Consider the following 22,500-nt stretch of genomic DNA (forward strand, 5'->3'; position numbering starts at 1 on the left):
TTCTTCTTTGAATCCTCACAAACACACAAGTGTCTTTGTTTCTAGACTGTGGCAGTCACGAGACATCGCAGATCAAGGAGAAAAACATTTGGCGATCCCTGGACCGCCTGTAGCTGGGAAGGCGATGGAAACCTGCTCGCGTGTCCTGATAGTCTTTAGATAGGGGGGAGGAGAGAGGGAGGAGAGAGAGGGGGGAGGAGAGGAGAGGAGAGAGAGAGGGAGAAACAAACAGGACCCGCGCCAAACCACATCCCAGAGGCGACGGCTCTGTGCTCCGCTGGTATTTCCTGCCCAGCACTGCCAAACAATGGGACCAGCATGGCTGAGCGCAGCCTGACTGGGAGGAGGAGAGGGGCACACACACACACACACACACACACACACACACACACACACACACACACACACACTTACAGACAAAGACAGAAAGAAGACGCAGGCGTTCACACAAACCATGTGGACTGACCTTTAATGCAACATCTGGGTTGGGTCTATTTTATTGCCGTGACACTGTTTTCCCCACTTGGATCGCGAGTTAATCTGTTTGGTAAACTGCACTGTGATCCGTCAACAGACAGAGGCCCTTGAAGATCAAAATCGCCCATCTGGTGTCTGATCCAGAGTCAGTTCTCCTTGCATCAAAACATAAAGCCTCTGCTCATCTACAGCAGGAGGCAACTGATCTCTGATCAGCAGCCCTCCTAATACCCTGCACTAACACCAAGAGAGCAGTACAGTAATAATACCTGGCACAATCGTATTATTGGCCCTCAGTGTGTTACCCAAGCAGTGGCCTAGAAATACAGCAATAGTGCCACAGCACAGTGGTACGCTGCTACAGACCAGATTAGCTCCACTAACAAACAAACCCCAAACTGTGCACCAGAACAATTAATCAACCTCCTGTAGCTGTCCTCATTTGTCTTAAGAATACATTATTTCTTTGCCTCGATCCGTGCTGCTCTTTAAGTAACTGCAAACACAGGTACGCAGTGCAACTTTCAAGTATCTTTCATATCGCTAACTTCACAACTGCTAGTGTTCCTCAGCTCGGCCAATCTCGGCTTCTCCGATACAGGCTGTCCTCTGCGTGTGCCCCTGCTCTCCACCAATGAGGCGTGAGGCCCTCTCCACCAATCAGCACCATCCCCCACCTGATGAGGGACCAGAGCTGCACAGCCAAAGACAACAACAAACACAAAGGGGGGGGGATGTTATGTGGAGTGATATTAGGCTGCTGTCATCAACAATCGTGCAGGCTCATGAAGGGGCCAGCAGCCACTGGGAAGACTGGGGAGGTTACTGGAAAAAACAGACATATAGCATGTGGTGGGAAGCCGTTGCGAGCTCCCACAATGACGATGGCTTCGTTTATCGTATCATATATCATATACTATCAAATAAGAGTGGAAAAGCCTCATGTGAAGGAGGGAACTACCAGAGCCAGTAGACGTCGGCATCGCTCCAGATTCAAACGTCTGGCTCCCCACTAAATGGATATTTTCATTACATTTTTCTTTTGAAACACATTTAAAACTACACTGTCGTTTCAATGTCCTGAGGAGTTTTGGCAAAAAGCGAAGAAGAGACTCTTCAAACGGTTCGAATCACTGGTACCTCAGAAAATATGAAGAGCTATTACGTATCAAAACTTTAAGGTTAAGGTGTTTAAGGTACTTTGCTCCTTCTATGTTCAGAGGCCATGGTGGTAAGACAGCACCATTCATACAGAAGAGATCAGATCGTGCAAGTCGTCCAACTACAACCTCCAAAACTTGGAGCTGTGAGGTGTAGTAAATGCACCTTACGTCATCTGTGTCTGCTGGTCCAGGCCAGCCGTGCTGTTCTGAACACCACCTAACCCCTCCTCAACACCCTGAAGACAGCTAGGGAAAACTGGAAGCCTAACACGTGCTGAACGCTAGTGGTAACACGCCCAGCTGTGTGCCAGGCCCCTGTTGATCCAGGTTGGCCTCTCCCGATTAACCCACCGCCCCTCCGGCGTGTCGTGTGTGTCAGCCTGGGGGACGAGGTGCCCACACGGAGGAGCTGAAGAGGTCTAACTCAGCTCGCAGAAGGCAGCAGTTTAGAAGGACAGCGTCAAAACACGCAGTCACGGTCAAGGCAACCCTAGCAGCTTGGTCACGCTTGATCAATCACTGAAATTGCAGGCAGCTGCTGTTTGAATTCTCAGATGTAAGTCAATTCTTACAGCTTGTTGCTTATTTTGGATCGTGGGGGTGGGGGATGTTCTGAATGTCAGGAAAATCTCAGGGAACAGGAAGTTGAGGAGGTCATGAGGCTACAGCAGTGGCTATAGAGGAAATGTCACAGGAATTAATTAATCACGTTTGGCAATTCGCAGCGCTAGGCTAAGACTCCGCCCACACCCCCCACTCACCCAGCCAACAGCAGCGCTGCGCTAAGACTCCGCCCACACCCCCACGGTGCACTCTGGCAACACAGAAATGCTAATTCCATTTTGACAAACGAGAGACAAAAGAGCAGGAGAGTGAGCGTGCAGTCGCGTTCAACCAAACCTTTTAAGTCTGTCATTTCTTGGCTGCTTGCTTTATGAATAATGAAATGAGAAAGATCCAATGTTGTGTGCATATTCACGAAAAATATATTATAAAAGAAGATGAAAAGAACACGAGGAAGGGAGAGTGAGACACCCCAAGGACTTTCTCGCCTCGAATCTTTAGAACCTCGACAAGGGACAGATGAAAGGAAAAACAAAACAATTAACACTGTTAAAAAAACAAGCCCCAATTAGCTAATTAACCTGACAATTAGCCAGCGTTGGAACCAGCTGCCAACCCAAGACTGCTAAAGTCGACATCCAGAACTGAAACTGCCACCCCCTCTTTCTCGTTTTGCTCCTCTTATTAGTCCTGCAACACGTCCGTCTGTCCGGTCCCGGCCGCGTGTCGGCTGTGGAGAGAAGCCGGATCCGCGTGTTGATGAGCGGAGCTTCACCCGGCGATCGCTTAACGGATTCAGCCGCCGAGCCCCAAACGTGGCCGCGGAGTGTCTCATCCATCACGGAGGAGTCCGTCTCCGTATCCTCATAACTAAACCCGGGAGATGGTGTCGGAGGTTCCTCCCCCTATTTAAGGCACGCGGGAGCCTATTAAAATGCCAACGGAGCGAATACCGCAGACTGCACGATGGTCCCCCCCCCCCGTCACCTCCTTAATTTCTGGCATCGGTGTGCCGGGGCTCCATTTCTCCTGTCTGACGGGGAGTAACGGCAGTCACTCAGCTCTGTAACAAGGTCCTTGACCTTTTTGCGGAGGAGATGAGGAAGTACTCTCTGCTGAAGGTTCTAGACCGCTAGTGGATCATGGCGGGGGGGGGGGGGGGGGACACAATGGTGCGGGGCTGCTCGTGGCGGGTCAGAGGGGCTCGTCGGTACGGAGGCTGTGCGGACAGCGTTGGCGGGAGTGCGCCGTGGTAACGGCTGTCTGGGATTCAGCAGCACGTGCCTCTTACCGGCTCACACACTTGGAAACTGCATCACTACATCACTCAGTCACGCGCCGAGCACACTTCACACACACACACACACACACACACACACACAACACACCACCTGATCAGGCAGGAGAGTTTCTCCTCCATCACACTGCACTGCGATGCACTCGAGCAAAGACAAATGTGTAGACAAATCTCAGAAAACACAACTGGAACCCGACCAAGCGACCAACAGTGCATACAGCACACGGCGTGGGTTGCCCCCCCCCCCCCCCCCGCTGGGGTAGCGGCCGCACCACTGGGGTAACACCCGCACCGCCGGGGTAACACCCGCACCACCGGGGGTAGCGCCCGCACCGCCGGGGTAGCGCCCGCACCGCCGGGGTAACGCCCGCACCGCCTGGGTAACGCCCTCACCGCCGGGGGGTAGCGCCCGCACCGCCAGGGTAACGCCCGCACCGCCTGGGTAACGCCCGCACCGCCGGGGGGTAGCGCCCGCACCGCCGGGGTAGCGCCCGCACCGCCGGGGTAGCGCCCGCACCGCTGGGGTAGCTCAGTCAGCAGTGAGGCCACCAAGGCCTCCGCCATCATCTCTGCGTCTTCTCTCTGACTGATTGATCCGGACTTGCCAGCGACTCCCTCTGCTACCGAGGGGCTAAAGGACGGAGCTGAAGTGCTGATCGGTTTACACCGAGCCCCTCCACCCGACTCCGTCCGCAGGATTGAGGCGACAGCCGGCGGTTTTTGGCAGCCGCGCGTCTCCTAAAGCCCTCCGACGCCCTGCGGCTGACCGACGGCGATCCTGCGGCAGAAGCTTCCGGAAGAACCACACTGTAATTAACACTGAGAGATGAGGAATGATCCAATCAAAGGCCCCCATTGGTTTCCAATAAGCCAATGAGGTCTTTTTTCATGAAAACGGCATCTAAGTGAATGAGAGTCCGGATGATGTCACACAATCAATCACATTCTCTCCGGCACGGTGTGCAGCTGGGCTGAACGCACGGTGACCCCTGGCCAGAACACACACACCATTAGCTGATAAACTTTTATCATCAGGTCTAGGGCAACCCAACACTGACGATGCCATGTGCTCGCTGTTTAGAGATCAACACCACACACACTGATACCTTTAGATCCTTGGATCAAAAAAGAAATAAATCCACCACAGTGTCTTTTTTTTAAGGGCTGACAGTAAAGCTCAAATGTTCTCGCCGCTTTAATGTGAAACTTGTGTTGCAAGTTGCTGTAACAAACAAGAGCGAACTGGACTGTTTCAACAAGTAAGAAGGGAAAAATATATATATATGCGCGCTTGAAAATGTCTCAGCAGACATAACCTAGATTCAGTCCACGGTGAGACCTCACAGTAGATGCTTGTTTTGGCTTGAGTCCTTCCTCACTGCCCATGAAACACCCAACACCAGCACAGAATGATGCAAGAGGCAGAAAAGGCACACAGGCCTGCAGCGGCGCCCAGAGAGCTCCGGCCGTCTCTCTGCTACACACCCGCCGAGTGTGGCCGTAAAAAAACCCAGAACGTTTAAAAACCAGCCAGCTAGAACCACCGCGATCTTCCTCGCAGTCCGCCCGCCACCAGGACGCAAAAACACGTGCGCAGAACACGAGCGCGGAACACGAGCGCGGAACACGAGCGCGGAACACGAGCGCGGAACACGTGCGCGGAACACTGTGCGCGGAACACGTGCGCGGAACACGAGTGCGGAACACGTGCGCGGAACACGTGCGCGGAACACGAGTGCGGAAACACGTGCGCGGAACACGTGCGCGGAACACGAGTGCGGAACACGTGCGCGGAACACGTGCGTGGAACACGTGCGCGGAACACGTGCGCGGAACACGAGCGCGGAACATGAGCGATTTCCGTGCGATGGCTAACGGGGCGTCTTGCGCGGGACGAGGGGGGGAGCGGGGAAGACCGATTGCATTAATGCTGGCATAAAGTGCGGCGGAACCGTTTGCTCGATTCGCTCGACGCTAATGTGATTTCATCACTCGTCTGGTGTCGCGGTGCCCACTTCAGCGTGCCCTCGGGACCATGCCTGCTGCCTCATTACAGCCGTTTAATGTATATATAACAGGCGTGATATAACCTCTAGTGAACGTTGACCATGTCAGAGCAGAGGGCACTGAGATTATTATTAAAGGAAATCTCTATTGTGGATGAAAGAACAACAATTAACTCTGTGATTGATGATTAAAGGTATGGATTCGTGTGCCGGGGGTGACTGATGGAATCATTAATGTTACACTCAACAGCAGCTTCTTCCAGAGACGAGACCACTGCGAGACGAGACCACTGCGAGACGAGACCACTGCGAGACGAGACCATTGCGAGACGAGACCACAGCGAGACGAGACCACAGCGAGACGAGACCACAGCGAGACGAGACCACTGCGAGACGAGACCACTGCAGAGGACTCCCAGATGCAATTACACGATGAAAAAATGTATAATACACTTAAACATAATGAACTCCAATCCAGGAACGTTTAAATAGCCCAAACTTGTACTGACTTTGCTTTTGATTTCTTGACCTTACAACATGGTGAGACTGAATGACCCACACCCCTACCCTGAGGACCCACCCCTACACTGTAGACCCCACCCCCTACGGCCGCAGACCTGCCTTCTGCCCGGTAGGCCTGCCCCTAGAAGGCAGAGCAGTGGCATAAGGTCATAGCGGGATTTCTGGTTGAATCTTGAAATGCTCGGCCAAGCCAGAGCAAGTGTCAGTGTGTGTTAAATCAGGAGGAGCAGCATTGCTTCAGGGAGGACAGTCCCTCGCACACGGGGAGTAAACAAGATGGCTCTCCACTCCAAGACCCGGGGCCCTGTTAGCTCCGCCAATTTTTAAAGAATGTCTTCGAGATAGGCTGAGTGTCTGAATAATTATTATAGTCAATATTAGATTTATGGGTGGGTTGGTGGGTGGGTGTGTGTGTGTGTGTGTGTGTGTGTGCATGCTCACATGTTCTCCACAGGACACCTCCAACATTCAGCCTTCCACAAATTATCTCATTAAATTTCATTGCGTTAAGCCACTTTTATGAATTTAACACAGTCCCTGGACCATTGTTCGCCCGCAAATTAGATTAAAGCAACGTTTGCCTTTTTCTCCCTGCTTGCTTGGAGTCTTTCAATTATTTCTAGAGGACACTGCAGGCAGGGAACCTAACGAGCAGAGACAGCGCCTCCAATTCATTACGTCCTCATACTGTTCTGGACCCAATTAACAGCCCCCCCCAGAACCAGCATTCAGACACTCTGACTTTGAGGGACAGTGATGACACTCGTTACTGTGTATTAACAATAACCTCCTCAAACAGGAACTCACACCACTGGAGGCCATTTTAGCGGATTTCTACTCGAGTGGCGGTTTTACTGCTGTTGTTCGGCGAGTCTGGCCCTTTAAATGTAGCATGTGTGTGGTAGGGGGTGTGGCTGCGTGTGCGTGCGTGTGTGTGGCGTAGGGTGTGGCCGCGTACGCGTGCGTGACCCCAGAGGCGAGGACACAAATTGCACGTCATTTTAGTCCGTAGTTTGGACAGGAGATCGAGGCAGAGACAAGTGGGTGGGGTTCCTGGCCAGGCCCCCGAGACAGCCAGGCGACGAGACTACACACACACACACACACACACACACACACACACACACACACACACCCTGCTGTGGCTGCAGTTCTGACCCTCTCTCTCTCTCCAGCCAATCGGCTCGCCTGCTTAAGCGAAGCACACTTATTACTCCCGCCCCTCCGCCGAGTGCTCATAGGACAACAGAAAGGTGACTGACAGCTCGCTTTCTAATGATTTCCCTCGGTTCCTAAGTGACAGCTAACGTAGCTGGGGCACCGATGCTAGTAGTGAGCCCTGAGGAACAGGCGCTGTCATGGCAGGACGCGCAGGGTAGAAGACAACATCCGTCATCTTAGTCATCAAAAAGACGGACGCGTCCGATTAATTCCACCAGCGCGAAGGAAACGGCCCACCATCCACACACCCAAACGCCTTCGGGCAGCCGTTACATAACTGCAGGGAAGTGTTTGAGATGTTCAAGTCACACCACTGATTACTGTCAGTAGTGATTCCTGTCAGTAGTGATTCTCGTCAGTAGTGATTCATGTCAGTAGTGATTCCTGTCAGTAGTGATTCATGTCAGTAGTGATTCCTGTCAGTAGTGATTCTCGTCAGTGCTGATTCCTGTCAGTAGTGATTCCTGTCAGTGCTGATTCCTGTCAGTAGTGATTCTTGTCATGCTATTCCTGTCAGTATGGCGCTGGAGAGAATCCGTTACAAGGGACTGCACATGTAAATCCAATATTCTTACATACTTGTATTCCTCGTTCTTGTATTCATGGTCTTCATGGTATCCAATATCATAGTCACTGCAGTAATTCAGAGAGCCATTAACGTATTGAGAGTGTAGAGTTACAGCAGCACTGCACCAGAGACGAGCAGAGATGACCATGTCACAAAGACATCGGGAACATCTGCAGGACCAGGGTCCCGCGTTCAGGACCAGGGTCCCGCGTCTGATCGATCCCCACTGAAGGCGCGAGAGAGGTGAAACCATGCCAGCACTACACCCCCCCCCCCCCCACCCCCCCCCTTGCGGCCCACGCTCCTCAGCGCGGGGAAGATATAAATTACATCCCTTAGCTGCCCCCCCCCCCCTTCCGCCCCTCCCCCATCCATCAGGGTCAGGTCCCCTTCCGCAGCCCCGACCCGACCCGGCACTGTGGGAAGAGGATACTGTTCAAATTGAGCCGTATATCATGATAACAATATGGACCAGGAGAAATAAGGAAAGAGGGACTCGCATTATCAGCAAAAAACAGACAAAAAGCCTCCGGTTCAAATGGATGGAGCAGCAGCACAAACACACGGCCGTGCGCCGTTTAAGAGGCCGACGTGAGGGAGGAGGACCCGTAAGAGGAGAACCCGTAAGAGGAGAACCTGTAAGAGGAGAACCCGTTAGAGGAGAACCCGTTAGAGGAGAACCCGTAAGAGGAGAACCTGTAAGAGGAGAACCCGTAAGAGGAGAACCCGTTAGAGGAGAACCTGTAAGAGGAGAACCCGTAAGAGGAGAAACCCATAATAGGAGAATCCGTGAGAGGAACACCAGTAAGGGGAGAACCCATAAGAGGAGAACCCGTAAGAGGAGAACCCGTGAGAGGAGAACCCGTAAGAGGAGAACCTGTGAGAGGAGAACCCATAAGAGGAGAACCCGTAAGAGGAGAACCCGTTAGAGGAGAACCCGTTAGAGGAGAACCCGTAAGAGGAGAACCCGTTAGAGGAGAACCCGTAAGAGGAGAACCCGTTAGAGGAACACCCGTGAGCTGCACTGATGGAAGGACGTGTTGAAGATGCGTGTGGAATGTGGAGAACGAAGAGCATGAGTGGACCACACACACACACACACACACACACACACACACACACACACACACACACACACACACACACACACACACACACACACACTCCCTGTTTTAGACAGAGGTATGGTGTCTGCTTAAAGTAATCCAAGCAGACCCCACTGTCGCAGCTTAAGGGAGTACAAGCCTCCGGCCTTCTGTTGCTTGTGTGCCTGTGAGCCTGTGTGTGTGTGTGTGTGTGTGTGTGTGTGTGTGTGTGTGTGTGTGTGTGTGTGTCTACTGCTGAGTACAAGAGTAATGCGCTCGGTAGGGATTTCGACCTCTCGACTTCCCCTCAGTCTCAGACATGCAAGGACCGACAGTTTAAACAGCGTGTGTGTGTGTGTGTGTGTGTGTGTGTGTGTGTGTGTGTGTGTGTGTGTGTGTGGTGTGTGTGTGTGCGCACGCATCGCATGATGAAATCACGAACAAAAAACACGTGAAGACAAGACAACATCCTCCCTCCCGTCCTGGCCCCTGAGTGTCGGCCCCGAGCTACACACCATGACCACGCAGGTCTGTAGCAGCAGGCAGCGGGCGTGAGTGTGAAGACCCTCCATCCGTTACACCACTTGGACAGCTTCCAGCCTCGTGCAAACGCACATATAAAAGCATCCTGAACAGCAGCGCTGCCCCTGAAGAAGCCGTGGACACCACAAACAGCCCAGCATCTCCGTTAAGCTAACTGCTCTTCCTTAAGGGCTTCTCCTTGGACCATGCAAGCGAGCAGACCTTCTCCGCAGTGGGGGAGAGGCAGGAGAACCCCCCCGATTCACAGGTGCATACATCGCATAGCTAATAAGGGGTGGAAACACACACAGCATAGATGAGGGGCCTGGTCATAACTCTGCATTTTATGGTGCTGTGCTGAGCAAACAGATCTCCACCTGTGCTACCGTTCCACGCGCCGCTCTATTTCTCCTCCGGCCGCCATTAAAAAGTGGTTTAGGGTCCGGCGAGCTGGCCAGCCGGAGAAGAGAGATGCTCGTTGAGGGAAAATCGTTACTGCGCAGGTCGATACATCAGAGGAAGAGCACACAAAGGAAAACTATCTCTGAGGGGGCTGAAGAGAAAAAGAAAGAGAAGAAAATGCATGCGCAATCCTTCACATAGGCGCAAATTCCGCTTCAGTAATGATGAAGGAGTTAAAAACAAAAGACTGGCAAATGTAAATCCTGCCAGCCCTCCGTGTCTGTGTCTCCGCCCTGTTGGTGGAGCAGTGCACCACGTCTTTGCGTAGCTCCACCCGCATGTACAGGACCGCTACGGCCCGCTGAGCTCCGAGGGCGCATTTGATACGACTGCCTGAGAGACGGATAAATTACACCAGCAGACCAGCAGGAACAAACAAAGGAGGAGAGAAGAAAATAAAAAACAAAAACAGCTGTATAAATAAAGCAGCCGGTTGCAGTGCCAGTTGTTAGCCGGGTCAAAGAGCCTAGCTGTCCCCTGGGGAAATCCAGACCCATGAACCTGCTCCCTGCGCTGTTTACTCCATTAGCCGTGCGCTCCGCGCCCGCAGCCCAGGAACCGGACGACTACACCTACCCAGAGCCCAGACAAGACACCGGCACGTCTGAATCACCCCCACCGGGTAACACAGGAGACCATGCACACTAACTTAAATTAAAACACAATTAAATGGCTGTAAATTAACAATTAATAGGTTCAAAGAAATGTCCAGTTGCCGATTACTTAGGCTAATAGCACGCATGGCGTATTTATGGAGAAATATTTTTTTAGGGTCAGAATTTGGAAGTGGTCAGTAACATTTTCCTGGCATTCATATACAGCAATTTAAGATCTGCCTTCCGTAGAGATATGACAGATGCGATCTGAGTATGAGAGAACAGGGAGCATATAAAAATCACGGAGGAAGGACAAAAAAAACTCAAAGAAGCATAAAAGAGTGAAAGAGAAAAGAAGTGATTAAAAAGTTGAGACCACGGCGCGGAAAGGGGGAGGGTGAACAGACCGAACCGTCACCCAGAGTAAGAAAGGCGGAGGTATAAGCGTTGGCCTCCGCCCCCCCCCACCAGCTGATGCTTTCAATCAAATCAGACCGGGAAACATTATGCAAATATGCACAGTCATAGTGCGTTGTAATAATTTGGAGGCATTGTAAACAGTAATCATGTTTAAGGACGGGAGGGAAATAAGGCAGCAGTATTTATTACAAAGCGATCTCTAATCGATAAGCCTCCATCATTTACTCAGTAACAGCACTAAGTATGTTTCATAAGGAATACAAAGGAGACGATAGCGCGCTGATTCCGTCTTCGCGCCGTTAAGACGAAGATAAAGAGACATTTATCACTTTTATTGTAGCTTTCTGCTTGCGGATAATTAATAGCGGGCGATAATTTGATCTTTTTGTCTTTTTCATTTATACCCCTGACAGCTTGGGCGGTGGTGCGCCCATTGAGGCTGTAGTGAGATGGAGAGTTTGAGCCCGGAGCCAGTGCGAGAGGATCTGCATGTGGGCACGCACTCGCATGCATGTGTAATCGCTTACAAAAGGGGGCTAAAAGAACTCATAACAGCATATAGACCCTGTTAAACTATTCATGCACACACTTCATACAGGTTGCGTGGAAAAAAATATATCTGGATTTTTGCATGAGCGGTTCCTAAATGCGGCATGAACTTCATTTAAGCCACATACACTCGCCGGATTTTATTAGGTACACCCGACCAACTGATCATTAACGCGAATGTTGAATCAGCCAATCACATGGCAGCAACTCAATGCATTTAGGCACGTAGACATGGCAAAGACGATCTGCTGCAGTTCAAATTGAGCATCAGAATGGGGAAGAAAGATGATTTAAGTGACTTTGAACGTGGCATGGTTGTTGGTGCCAGAAGGCCGGCTCTTAGTATTTAAGAAACTGCTCATCTACTTGAATTTTCACACACAGCCATCTTTGGGGTTTACAGAGAATGGTCCGGAAAAGAGAAAACATCCAGTGAGCGTCAGTTCTGGGGGCCATTACAACCGAGGCATGAAGAAGAGCATCTCTGAACGCACAACGTTGAACCTTGAGGCGGATGGGCTACAGCAGCAGAAGACCAGACCAGGTGCCACTCCTGTCAAGAAGAGGAAACTGAGGCTACAATTCACACAGACTCACCAAGATTGGAAAAATGTTGCCTGGTCTGATGAGTTTCGATTTCTGCTTCGACATTCAGATGGTAGGGTCAGAATTTGGCATCAACAACATGAAAGCATGGATCCATCCTGCCTTGTATCAATGGTTCAAGCTTGGGGTGGTGGTTCAATGGTGTGGGGGATATTTTTCATGGCACACTTTGGGCCCATTAGTACCAATTGAGCATCGTGGTCAACACTACAGCCTACCTGAGTATTGTTGTTGACCATATCCATCCCTTTATGACCACAGTGTACCCATCTTCTGATGGCTACTTCCAGCAGGATAACACGCCATGTCATAAAGCGTGAATCATCTCAGACTGGTTTCTTGAACACGACAATGAGTTCACTGTACTCTAATGGCCTCCACAGTCACCAGATCTCAATCCAATAGATCACCTTTGGGATGTGGTGGAACGGGAGATTCACATCATGGATGTGCAGCCGACAAATCTGCAGCAACTGTGTGATGTTATCATGTCAATATGGACCAGACTCTCTGATGAATGTTTCCAGTACCTTGTTGAATCTGCCATGGAGGATTAAGGCAGTTCTGAAGGCAAAAGGGGGTCCAACCTGGTACTAGCAAGGTGGACCTAATAAAGTGGCCGGTGAGTGTATATTACAATAAATATTACAAGATGATAAAACAAACAAAAAACAAACCATACACAATTATACAATTCTAATCAAGAACACTCATAGAAGAAGTACATACACATTTAGGAACAAGCGGACCCTGAACCTTGAGCAAGATTGAGGTCAGGATTCGTACGCTTCACACTGGTCAGTTCTTCCTCCACTTTGTGCTTTAATCCTATTAACTGGACAGTGGTCATGTTGACCAATCCAAACTCCTGCTGGACCCCATGATATCCTGCTGTAGATCTTGGACTATGTTGGTTCCCCCTGATGACTGCCAGGATCCAGGCCTACCAGGGCCAGAACCACAGCTGACTACATTTACCAAAGCGGTCATGTTTGCACACCAGAAGCCCAGTAAAAGCGTGTGGTCTTTGATTTGGTTTGTCTTCACGATGGTAATCGCCCCACCCCCAAACGTGCTTCCCTGGTAAGAACCTCCTAGAACCTCCCAGCCACGCAGCTTTGACCTTTTGGTTTTTATATCAGTTTTTGGAAGCACAAAACAAGTCAAGGGTCAGTGTTCCTCGTTTAAGACACATATTCCCTCACACAACGCAAAAGTCTTCAAAAAAATCACCTAAAAATCCATTACGATGTTTGACATGAACCAAACAAGTGTGGAGCAGGACATGTCTTCGTCTTGGACATGTCTTCGTCTTGTTTGGGTTTTGACTCAGCAAGTGAACGCTACACACGCTTCAAATTCAAACAGAACTTAAATCAAGGGTTGACGTACTTTATCAGTGACCTTGATGGTTGAAATTGCAGAGAAGCAGAAATCCAGACAGGTTCATTGATACTTGTGTGCGATGTTTGTTAAATAAGATTACTACTTTAACTCTGATGAATATCAGCTCTCAACAGCCATTAATGCAGAAACCCACACCATGCCAAAGCCCTGCCAAGCACACCATCAGCAGAAGGTCCTTGGATTAAAAACCGCAGAAATGATTCTGCAGCTAATTGAAAATGAATAGCAGCCCTACATCTACATCTGTTTCATCATGAAGCAGAGCTCCGCCTTCCAACACCTGCCGGCCAATAGCACGGCCAGGGACACCGGGGGGGGGAGACAGTCCTCCCAGTACCAGACGGAGGTGTTGAAGACATGGTGCTTGGGATTCGTCTAGCTGTGGTGTCTTCCAGTTCGCAGGAGCTCCAGCAGACGTGCAGGGGGGTGGTGTCAGACGTGACAGTCTGCATTGAGATGGACCCCTCCAACTGTCAGACGGCACTTGATCCAATTAGGAGGTTAAACAAAGAGGCCACACAGAGGCTTTCTGACAAAGCGGCTGAGAGACGGAGAGTGAATCGGGGAGGTGAATCTCTCTCTGGAAGCACTCACACAAGTAGTTCAGAGCTCCTAGAGACACTCACTCTAGAGCTCTCCTCAAAGCGACCTCTGACCTCTTCATCCCCGAACCACTATCCACTCCTGCTTCAGAACCAGACGGCAGCCGAAAGATTCAGCCAGTCGTCTGTAGCAGAATCGGCACGGCACCAAACGGGCGCCATAAAACGCACAAAAAAAAAACCCGCCAAAAAAAGTTAATGGTCATGATTTCCAGGCCTGGCACACGTTTGCCAATCTTGGCATCCATCCATATTGGGGGTTCCAACGAACACTAATGCAGCCATTAGTTTGGGTGGTATTAGAGGCATCTGGGACACATGTCCATCAGACGGGGCAGGGGGAGCAGCTTCAGAAAGGCCAGCCAAGTTCGCAATGGGAACCGGATTAGGAGGACGACGGCGGAGCACGTGAAGAAACTGATGCCCCGGGGCAAAAAGATCACACGATCCTGCCACGCCGGTCCCTCCGTGGCCTGACCGCTCGCAACGTCTCCGTCCTCCGGAGTTCTCCCGGTCCGGATAGGAGGTGCCGGCTGGCGGAGGAATGGGTGGGAAGAACATCTCGCTGCCACTGCTTTTGGACATGGCGCCCCGCCAGGCGGGCACACGCCTCTCCTCTGTCCAGCTAGCCCCGTCTCTGGAGGTGTGAAGTCCAGATGGTCCCGAGGAAGGGGACTGGAATCCTTCTTGCTGCTCTCCATCCCTCCCTCTCCCTCTTTCTCTCCCTCTCTCTCTGCCTGTGTCTTTTTCTCTCTCTCTGTGTCCCCCCCTTTCTCCTACCATGCCTGTCCGTTTCTCTCTCTCTCTCTCTCTCTCTCTCTCTCTCTCCTTTTCTCTCTCTCTCCTTCTCTGTCCCTCCCTTTCTCCTACCCTGCCTGTCTGTTTCTCTTTCTGTCTCTCTCTGTCTCTCTCTTTCTCTCTCTCTCTCTCTCTCTCTCTCTCTCTCTCTCTCTCTCTCTCTCTCTCTCTCTCTCTCTCTCCTTCTCTCCCTCTGTCTCTCTGTGACTGTCCCCTCCTCTACGTCTCTCTCTTTCTCCGAGCGTCTCTTGATTCCCCCTCTCTCCAATGAACCCACAAGCCCGTGGCACCAGTATGAAGCATGGTGTCTCACTGCTGTCTTGATGCAGTGCCTGGCACACATTCTGACGAGCTTCTGGCTCCGTGGACGTGGGCCGCGCCGATTGAGGCACAGATGAGAGCCATATTTTTGTGATGTGATACCGAAGGCCATTTTGCTCTCGCCCGCGCCCCGCCGCCCCGTCTGAGAGGAGAGGACACCGCACAGAGGTCAGCGTACGCAAATAAATTAGCAGCTCATAATTAAGCGAGAGAGGTGGATGACTGTACACCTGAGAGAGAGGAGGAAAGCAAGAGAGAGAGAGAGAGAGGGAAAACCAGTGAGAGGCATTTGAAAGGGTGATGTCAAAGGCTGAAATTTTACAGCCACCCTGCTAGCTTAGGAATCTGTTCTGCACATGTCAAAAGACCTAGTTCACCGCAGAGTGTCTGAACAGACCACGTGGCAATGCAAAAAGTCTAGTGTGATGTTCTAAATGGCTCGGACAATGAAATTAAATCCAATAGTGTAGTCTGGCACATCAGAATGCTAATCGATAATTTTCTTTTTGGCTTGGAAAAAAACCCCAAAACAAATCAAAGTCCTCATTGTTGCTAACAAACCGGAGGATGAATGTTTGAAGGGGAAACGATTAACCTCTTCATGTGTTTGAGTATTAAGAATTAACATTTTCTTAATCCTACTTTTCAGCGGTATCAGAGCTCTAAAATGTTATCTATTCATTGTCGGCGCTGTGAAATCTGCCTTAATCTGGTGGATTAACCCCTATGCTGTTTCATCAAAGGCGTGGTTAAAGCCCGACTGCTTCCTTAGAGAAGCTCACGCAATTAAAACGAGAGAGGAACAATGAAAATGTGGTGAGGGTCAATGTCAGATAAACTGAAATGCTGTCAGCAGTCTGGAAGACATGGCAGCTCCATTTATAGACTAACGCTAGATGTGAAACAGAGAAATTAATAATAAGCGTTTAAAGATTACTCCCCATAATATGAATCTGCATCTAAATAGGAATAATGAATTAAAAATATTTTAATGCCGTAACTGACCCAATTAAGCATTGCCAAACTCTGGAAGCGTCTGACATCTTGGACATGTCTAGTATGTTAAGGCTGTGGAGTAGTGATTAGTATGTGGACATCAGACAGGTTTGCATGCTCTGTGCATCTTGCTTTGGGTTAGCAGGACAGGAAAGCACCAATAGAGGAGACAGACTTCACGTGGAGGAGACCTTGATTACAGAAAACCCAGAGGATCTGCTCAATTATCATCAAGGGAAGCGCAGACATTCAGGGCCATGGCCCTAGGGGTCAAAACGTCTCCTCTGCACACCAGAATCATCCGTCACTCGCTGGAGCTGAGCACTGGTGTAAGTGAGAGAGAAATGCAGACATGTATACAGTGTCTGCGTCAGTGCTGACGAAGGAACTTCAGCGCTGAACTCTGTGACACTGAACCGGGGGGGGTAAAATGACATGTAATGAAACACAGTTTTACAGGCCCCAGTTTCGTCCTACGAGTGTGCGGAGTGTGCATGTGTGTGTGAGAAGATAGAGGCGGGGGGGTGTGGTGGGGAGGTTTGGTGGGTGGTGGAGAGAGGGGGAGAGAGAGAGAGAGGAGAGAGAGAGAGGGAGAAAGAGGGAGAGGGGGGAATTAGGGAGAGGGGGAGATAGAGAGAGAGGGGGGGGAGAGAGAGAGGGAGAAGGAGGGAGAGGGGAATTAGGGAGAGGGGGAGATAGAGAGAGAGGGGGGAGAGAGAGAGAGAGAGAGAGAGAGAGAGAGACGGAGAGGGGGAAAGATTCATGTCATGTCTCCGGTCATCTGATACATAGTGGAGTCTTTCCTCACAATAATCATTTTGTTCTAATGAGCGATCAGCGTCACATAAGTGACACATTAATCCATTTTGTCATCCGAGGGAACCAACGTGCGAGTCGGTCTGAAGGGGAGAATTTGGATGACGGCACAACGGTGGAATGTGGGCGGTGGGGTACTGTTAATGATTATGTGCAATAAAAAAACGCCTTTGTCTGTAATCAACAACAGAGACGCGCGTGCGGATGACGGGAGGGTCTGGAGGGGATCTTGGGGATTTAAGTGTTACATTCCACGACTTTCAAGCTGTTCCCCACACCCAACCGCTCCACATATACAAAACTTGGGATGTGTATAGAAATATTATATACAGCGTGTTCAGTGAGCGTGTTTGGTGAGCGTGTTCGGTGAGCGTGTTCGGTGAGCGTGCTGCTCACGGCGCTACAGAACCCTTGTTGACGATCCTGCAAGCCGTGGCCATGAATTAATGCTCAGAGCGGGGCGACGGGGCAGATCTTAAAAACTGGACACGTGCACATGCCGGGTGACGCGGGGCACATTCCTAATTCCTAGAAAGCACCAAAACAGGGAGAGCGGTGAACTGGCAGCTCTAACAGGCGTGTGCGTGACAGGAAGCGAACCCTTACGTCACCGGGCCCTGAGCTGGGTTTAGGGAACTCACGAGGCCCGTGGCAGGACCCCATCTGTCACCTCGGCCCCAACCTGAGGATCCCGAGTCCGACTGTAATGAGAGAAACGGCCCTGCATACATTCCCTGCTGGTTCTGTGCCTCCCCACACTCACAGGAGCAGAAAGAACGCATGTGGGCCCCAGACAGACCCCCCCCCCCGGGCCTCGGGCCAATACGCTCCACACGGCACCGCTCCGCCGGGCCGTCGTGTTCGAGCAGGGTGGCTGAGGATTGGTGGTGAGTTGGGGGTGTGTGGGGGGGGCTGGTTATGGGGGATATGAAGTGTGAGCTCAACCACAGACCCCCCAGCCCACACACACACACACACACACACACACACGCGTATATATAAACACACACATGCCGGATTGAAGCTCGTCAGGAAGCAAGCCAAATCTGTACGGTTTAATTAAGGGGAGGTCGGCCCGTGGAAACAGGGCCCGGTCCATGTGTGCGGCGCACGGGGAGATTACACTCGGTCTCCAGCCACAAGCCTCTCCTCAGTCATCACTGTCACCCACACAATGGAGCCGAAAGCCTGCCGAGCCAAGCTAGCGGTTGAGTGGAATGACAATTCTCCCCTTCTCACGTTCTCCATTGAGGAGACCAGAGTGGCACTTTGGTATCATGCAAAGTAATCTTGCGCCAATCACGGCACAATGGATTCTGGCATTGGGAGGTCCAACAGATGGAGACCACACTACCTCTGGTTGGGTTTTGTCTCTCAACCCACACAATCTCTCTCTCTCTCGCTCTCTCTCTCTCTCTCTCTCTCTCCCTCTCCCTCTCTCTCTCCTCTCTCTCTCTCTCTCCCCCTCTCCTCTCTCCCTCTCCCTCTCTCCCTCTCTCTCTCTCTCTCTCCCTCTCCCTCTCCCTCTCCCTCTCTCTCTCTCTCTCTCTCCCCCCTCTCCCTCTCTCTCTCTCTCTCTCTCTCTCTCTCTCTCTCTCTCTCTCTCTCTCTCTCTCTCTCTCTCTCTCTCTCCACAAACTAGCCCACACTTCCTGGTTTAGCGTTACTGTGGTGGAATATTTCTTGCACCTCTAAGAGTGAAGAGTCAAAGATGGCTGTCACTACAGACTTGGTCAGAATTTCATCAGGCTTCTCAGCTTGACATTCTCATAGACTCTTTTAAAACAAGATTAATTAAAAACAAGACATAATTAGCACCGCTTACCACTGGTCTTCCACTACTGAAGATGTTTATGGCATGTGCGTGGTTTCTTCACGTATGACATATATATAAATTCATGTATGATGCCTGGGAGTGTGTGTGTGTGTGTGTGTGTGCGCGTGCATGTGTGTGTGTGTGTGTGTGTGTGTGTGTGTGAGAGAGAGAGAGATTTTACATAGTCTTTCATGGCCTCATATTGTAAGGTTCTAATTCCAAAATGTGAGAGGATATTGAAACATTCCTATCAGTCTAGACGTTAGAGGGTTTTGTGTGTGTGTGTGTGTGTGGTGTGTGTGTGTACACGTAATCTCGTATGTGTTCATTTCATGTAAGAGGGCCTCTCTGTCCTGATTGCAGGAATCTCTCAAGGGACTTGATGCCTACTTGATAATCAACTCCCGGAGTGCAGTTCTCACTGAGGCCCCACCCACAACACATTGCTCCTCCTCCTCCGGGGGGCTGGCCCCACCCACAACACACCCCTCCTCCTCCGCAGCCCAGAACATTTTCCCTTCCAGCTGTGTGGGAGACCCCTGCTGTAGCACAGACTGCTCCAGATGCGATATGCTTCCTTGTCAATGTAGCTTTGCCCTTACAGCCCAGTAGAGATTAAAGTCTGCTGCGCGCGCACACGCACACACACACACACACACACACACACACACACACACACACACACACACCACACACACCGCTTCCTGAAGAACGTGTCCCGCCTCCTCGCTGAAACTCCCGCCTCAAAGTATTCTGGGTCTAATCTCAAACCAAAAGCCGGAGATTAACCACCAGGACACTCGTGATACCATGGCGGTTGCTTCAAAGACAAGAACCAGACAGAACCCCCCCCCCCTCTGACTTCAGCCTGTCCTCACGCCTGACCCTTGACCTGTGACCCAAGGGCTGTGACCTCACAGGAACAAGTTCTTTGCAACATCGCGTCACAACAGCTCGCCACTTAGCCGCCGATGTTTTCGGCGCAGATATTATGCGAGCTGTCTTGATGCCGTCCCACACGGAATCCCACGAAGGGCATCGTGGGCTTTGTAGTGCGCTGATCCACACACACTTCTCCTGCACCGCTGATGCTCCGGGCCTCCTTATCGCCACCTGCAGCCACACGCCAGCACTGCGGCGCTGACAGTGTCAGGATGAAGTCATTACCTTCAGGGCCTGATGGTAGAACTTCCCGTCAACACTAAGACAGCAGATGAAAGGAAGCCCCACAGGGGTGCAAACGTGCCCCCTCTGATCCAGAAACTTAACAAGCGCAGAAGCTCATCTGGATTCCGACGGGCAACCACGCTTTCATAACCAGGGCAGGGGGGGGGGGGGGGGGGGGGGGGGGGGGGGGGGCAGACAGACAGACAGACACGGTCAGGGAGAGAGGGATAAAGGAGAGAGAGGGAGAGATGTGGGGAGAGAAGGAGAGCTATGATGGCAGGCTCCCCGCGTATGCAGATTAGCTGCATGAACTACTTGGTTGCCACAACAACAGTTGCCGGAGGGAGCAGTGCCCTGGCGACGGGGTGCTGTGTTAGCTACACGCTGCTGGGATACGGCCAGGACATTATTCATTCTTTTATTTACTTAACGTTTTTTTTGCACAGATTCTGCTTATAGAGTCATTGTCTGGCCTTTCACACGAATCGACTCAACTGAAGGCATTTAACACAAACCCGTACACTCACGCGCCGTCCACTCACGCGCCGTTCACTCACGCGCCGTACACGTCCCACGTGCAGTCGAGAGAGCAGAATGGGTTTTGTTTCATAATCCTGTACAGAAATATGGCGAATCCGGGCGTGTGTGTGACCCCGGTGTTATAAGCAGGCTGAAGTTATAAGCAGGCTTAAGTTGCCTTAAGCTGACTTCATAACAGCGAGGCTGCTGTAATAGTATCATGGCTCACATCTTCAACAAAGTTCTTTGTATTTCCGCACAAACCTTCCCAGGGTCAAAACGGTGTAGTCAAAAGGGCTTTAGGAGAACCAGATAAAGTGGTTCTACATGGTATTATAGTCCGAGGCAAGCGGCTGGCACCTATTCTTGCTCTCTCTAACTAAAATCCTAAAATCCCCAGAATCCTCGGCCTGTCTGACAGGCCCCAGCTGCTTTAGCACGTGAAGTCCCAGCTGCTTTAGCACGTGAAAGTCAGTGCAGTGCAGCGAACACGTGAGAGCCTGCGTGAGCGCACGTGCTGCAGTGTGGGGTCTCCACGCAGGGGGCCGGCAGCAGCGCCAGAGCACCGGGCTGTGGGTCCGGGGCACCGCGGCGGCACTGACGGACGGACAGATGGCACCAGGCGCCCGGCGTGGCCGTCCAGCGGCGGGGCTGACGTGGGCCCGCATGCAGACGCCGGCTGTTAGCCGCGAGCCGGCGGAGGAGAGGACAGGCAGCTGTCCCTGCCTGGCACCAGGTGAGTGTCCTTCACACTCACAACAGGCACAGCTGCAGGGGGCCGGGGCACACACTCGCAGACGCACGCGCTCCCAAACACTCGCGCTAGCAAACACTCACGCTAGCAAACGAACACGCTCGCAAACACTCGCGCTCGCAGACGCACGCGCTCTTGTGCCCACAGTGTACTCGCTGATAGCTTTGTACACACACACAATACACAGAAACACTAAACACACAATACACAGAAACACTAAACACAATAGACACACAGAAACACACAATACACACACACACACACACACACACACACACACACACACGCTTTTAAAGAATCCAAATATCCACATGTTCGCTGGGTCCACACAGAACAGAGAACTTTGCCGATGTGACTCCAGCGTTTCATTCTGCAGGTCTCCCATGCCTTCCTCATACCTTCCTCTTCCTCATCAGCGTCCTGCAGGACCCGTAGACAGGCCTTCACCTGAACGTCCTGAGTTTCCCGACCCTCCCCGACCAACAGGACACGGGACAACACAAAAACATCCCTGACGACGCCGTTATGACAAAATACAATCGATTCACTCAGCATCAAACCGACTACACCCTGATCAGAGAACGCAGCGACCCACATGGGAGTCCGTCCTCCACCGCACACCTGTGTCTCCGAACATCCGTTTATGACCCGTGCACCTGAAACCACTTCACCGGCACCACGTCCACCTTCATACAGACGAGAGCTACTCATTACCATGTGTTTGCCCCGCCACATTGTGTAATAACCTGTGTAGTACAGCTTACAATTGCTTTCCATTATAGGCTATTTTAGATGCATTCATTGGTGCGTATTTCCCTCATGGATGTGCAGGTTAAGTGCTTCTCAAGGGCACTTTGGCGCAAGGTTGGACCCAAGAATAAAACCCAGTAAGCACCTGGTAAAAAAGTTCACGTCCCTGACACAGCTGTCCAACCAGCTCTGTAGCCAGAGGCTCTTTCAATCAAACCCATCTGCCAGAACTTAAATTGGCCACAAACCATACAGACACACACACACACACACACAGATACGCACAGCCGCATAGACACACCGCACGCAGGCTCGCACACACACACACACACACACACACACACACACAGCATAACCAAGGTTTGAAGACAGGTGGTGTGTGTGCCGAGTGTTGGATGATTTGCGAGATGTTAGAGGGAGTGCAGGCAGAGGCTGGCGATGTAAATGCCACAGAGGACAGTGTGAGCACAACGTGAACAGAAAACCCTTGGAGATG

General features: G+C 51.3%; 1 protein-coding gene across 1 annotated transcript in view; it reads right to left on the minus strand.

Annotated features, from left to right (window-relative positions):
* plxna1a (plexin A1a) overlaps positions 1-22,500 on the minus strand; it is a 144,744-nt gene that overhangs the window by 82,317 nt on the left and 39,927 nt on the right. The window contains exons 4-14 of the mRNA XM_076984675.1: positions 21,653-21,725; positions 21,338-21,416; positions 20,920-21,226; positions 15,207-15,328; positions 14,511-14,704; positions 11,308-11,388; positions 10,095-10,220; positions 8,410-8,695; positions 7,830-7,937; positions 3,774-4,132; positions 1,026-1,171 (exon numbers count right to left, since the gene is read on the minus strand). Coding sequence (XP_076840790.1) covers positions 1,026-1,171; positions 3,774-4,132; positions 7,830-7,937; positions 8,410-8,695; positions 10,095-10,220; positions 11,308-11,388; positions 14,511-14,704; positions 15,207-15,328; positions 20,920-21,226; positions 21,338-21,416; positions 21,653-21,725 — 1,881 coding nt within the window. The remainder of the gene's footprint in view (positions 1-1,025; positions 1,172-3,773; positions 4,133-7,829; positions 7,938-8,409; positions 8,696-10,094; positions 10,221-11,307; positions 11,389-14,510; positions 14,705-15,206; positions 15,329-20,919; positions 21,227-21,337; positions 21,417-21,652; positions 21,726-22,500) is intronic.

The sequence above is a fragment of the Brachyhypopomus gauderio genome, chromosome 21 (assembly GCF_052324685.1).
Source record: "Brachyhypopomus gauderio isolate BG-103 chromosome 21, BGAUD_0.2, whole genome shotgun sequence".
Lineage (NCBI taxonomy): Eukaryota > Metazoa > Chordata > Actinopteri > Gymnotiformes > Hypopomidae > Brachyhypopomus > Brachyhypopomus gauderio.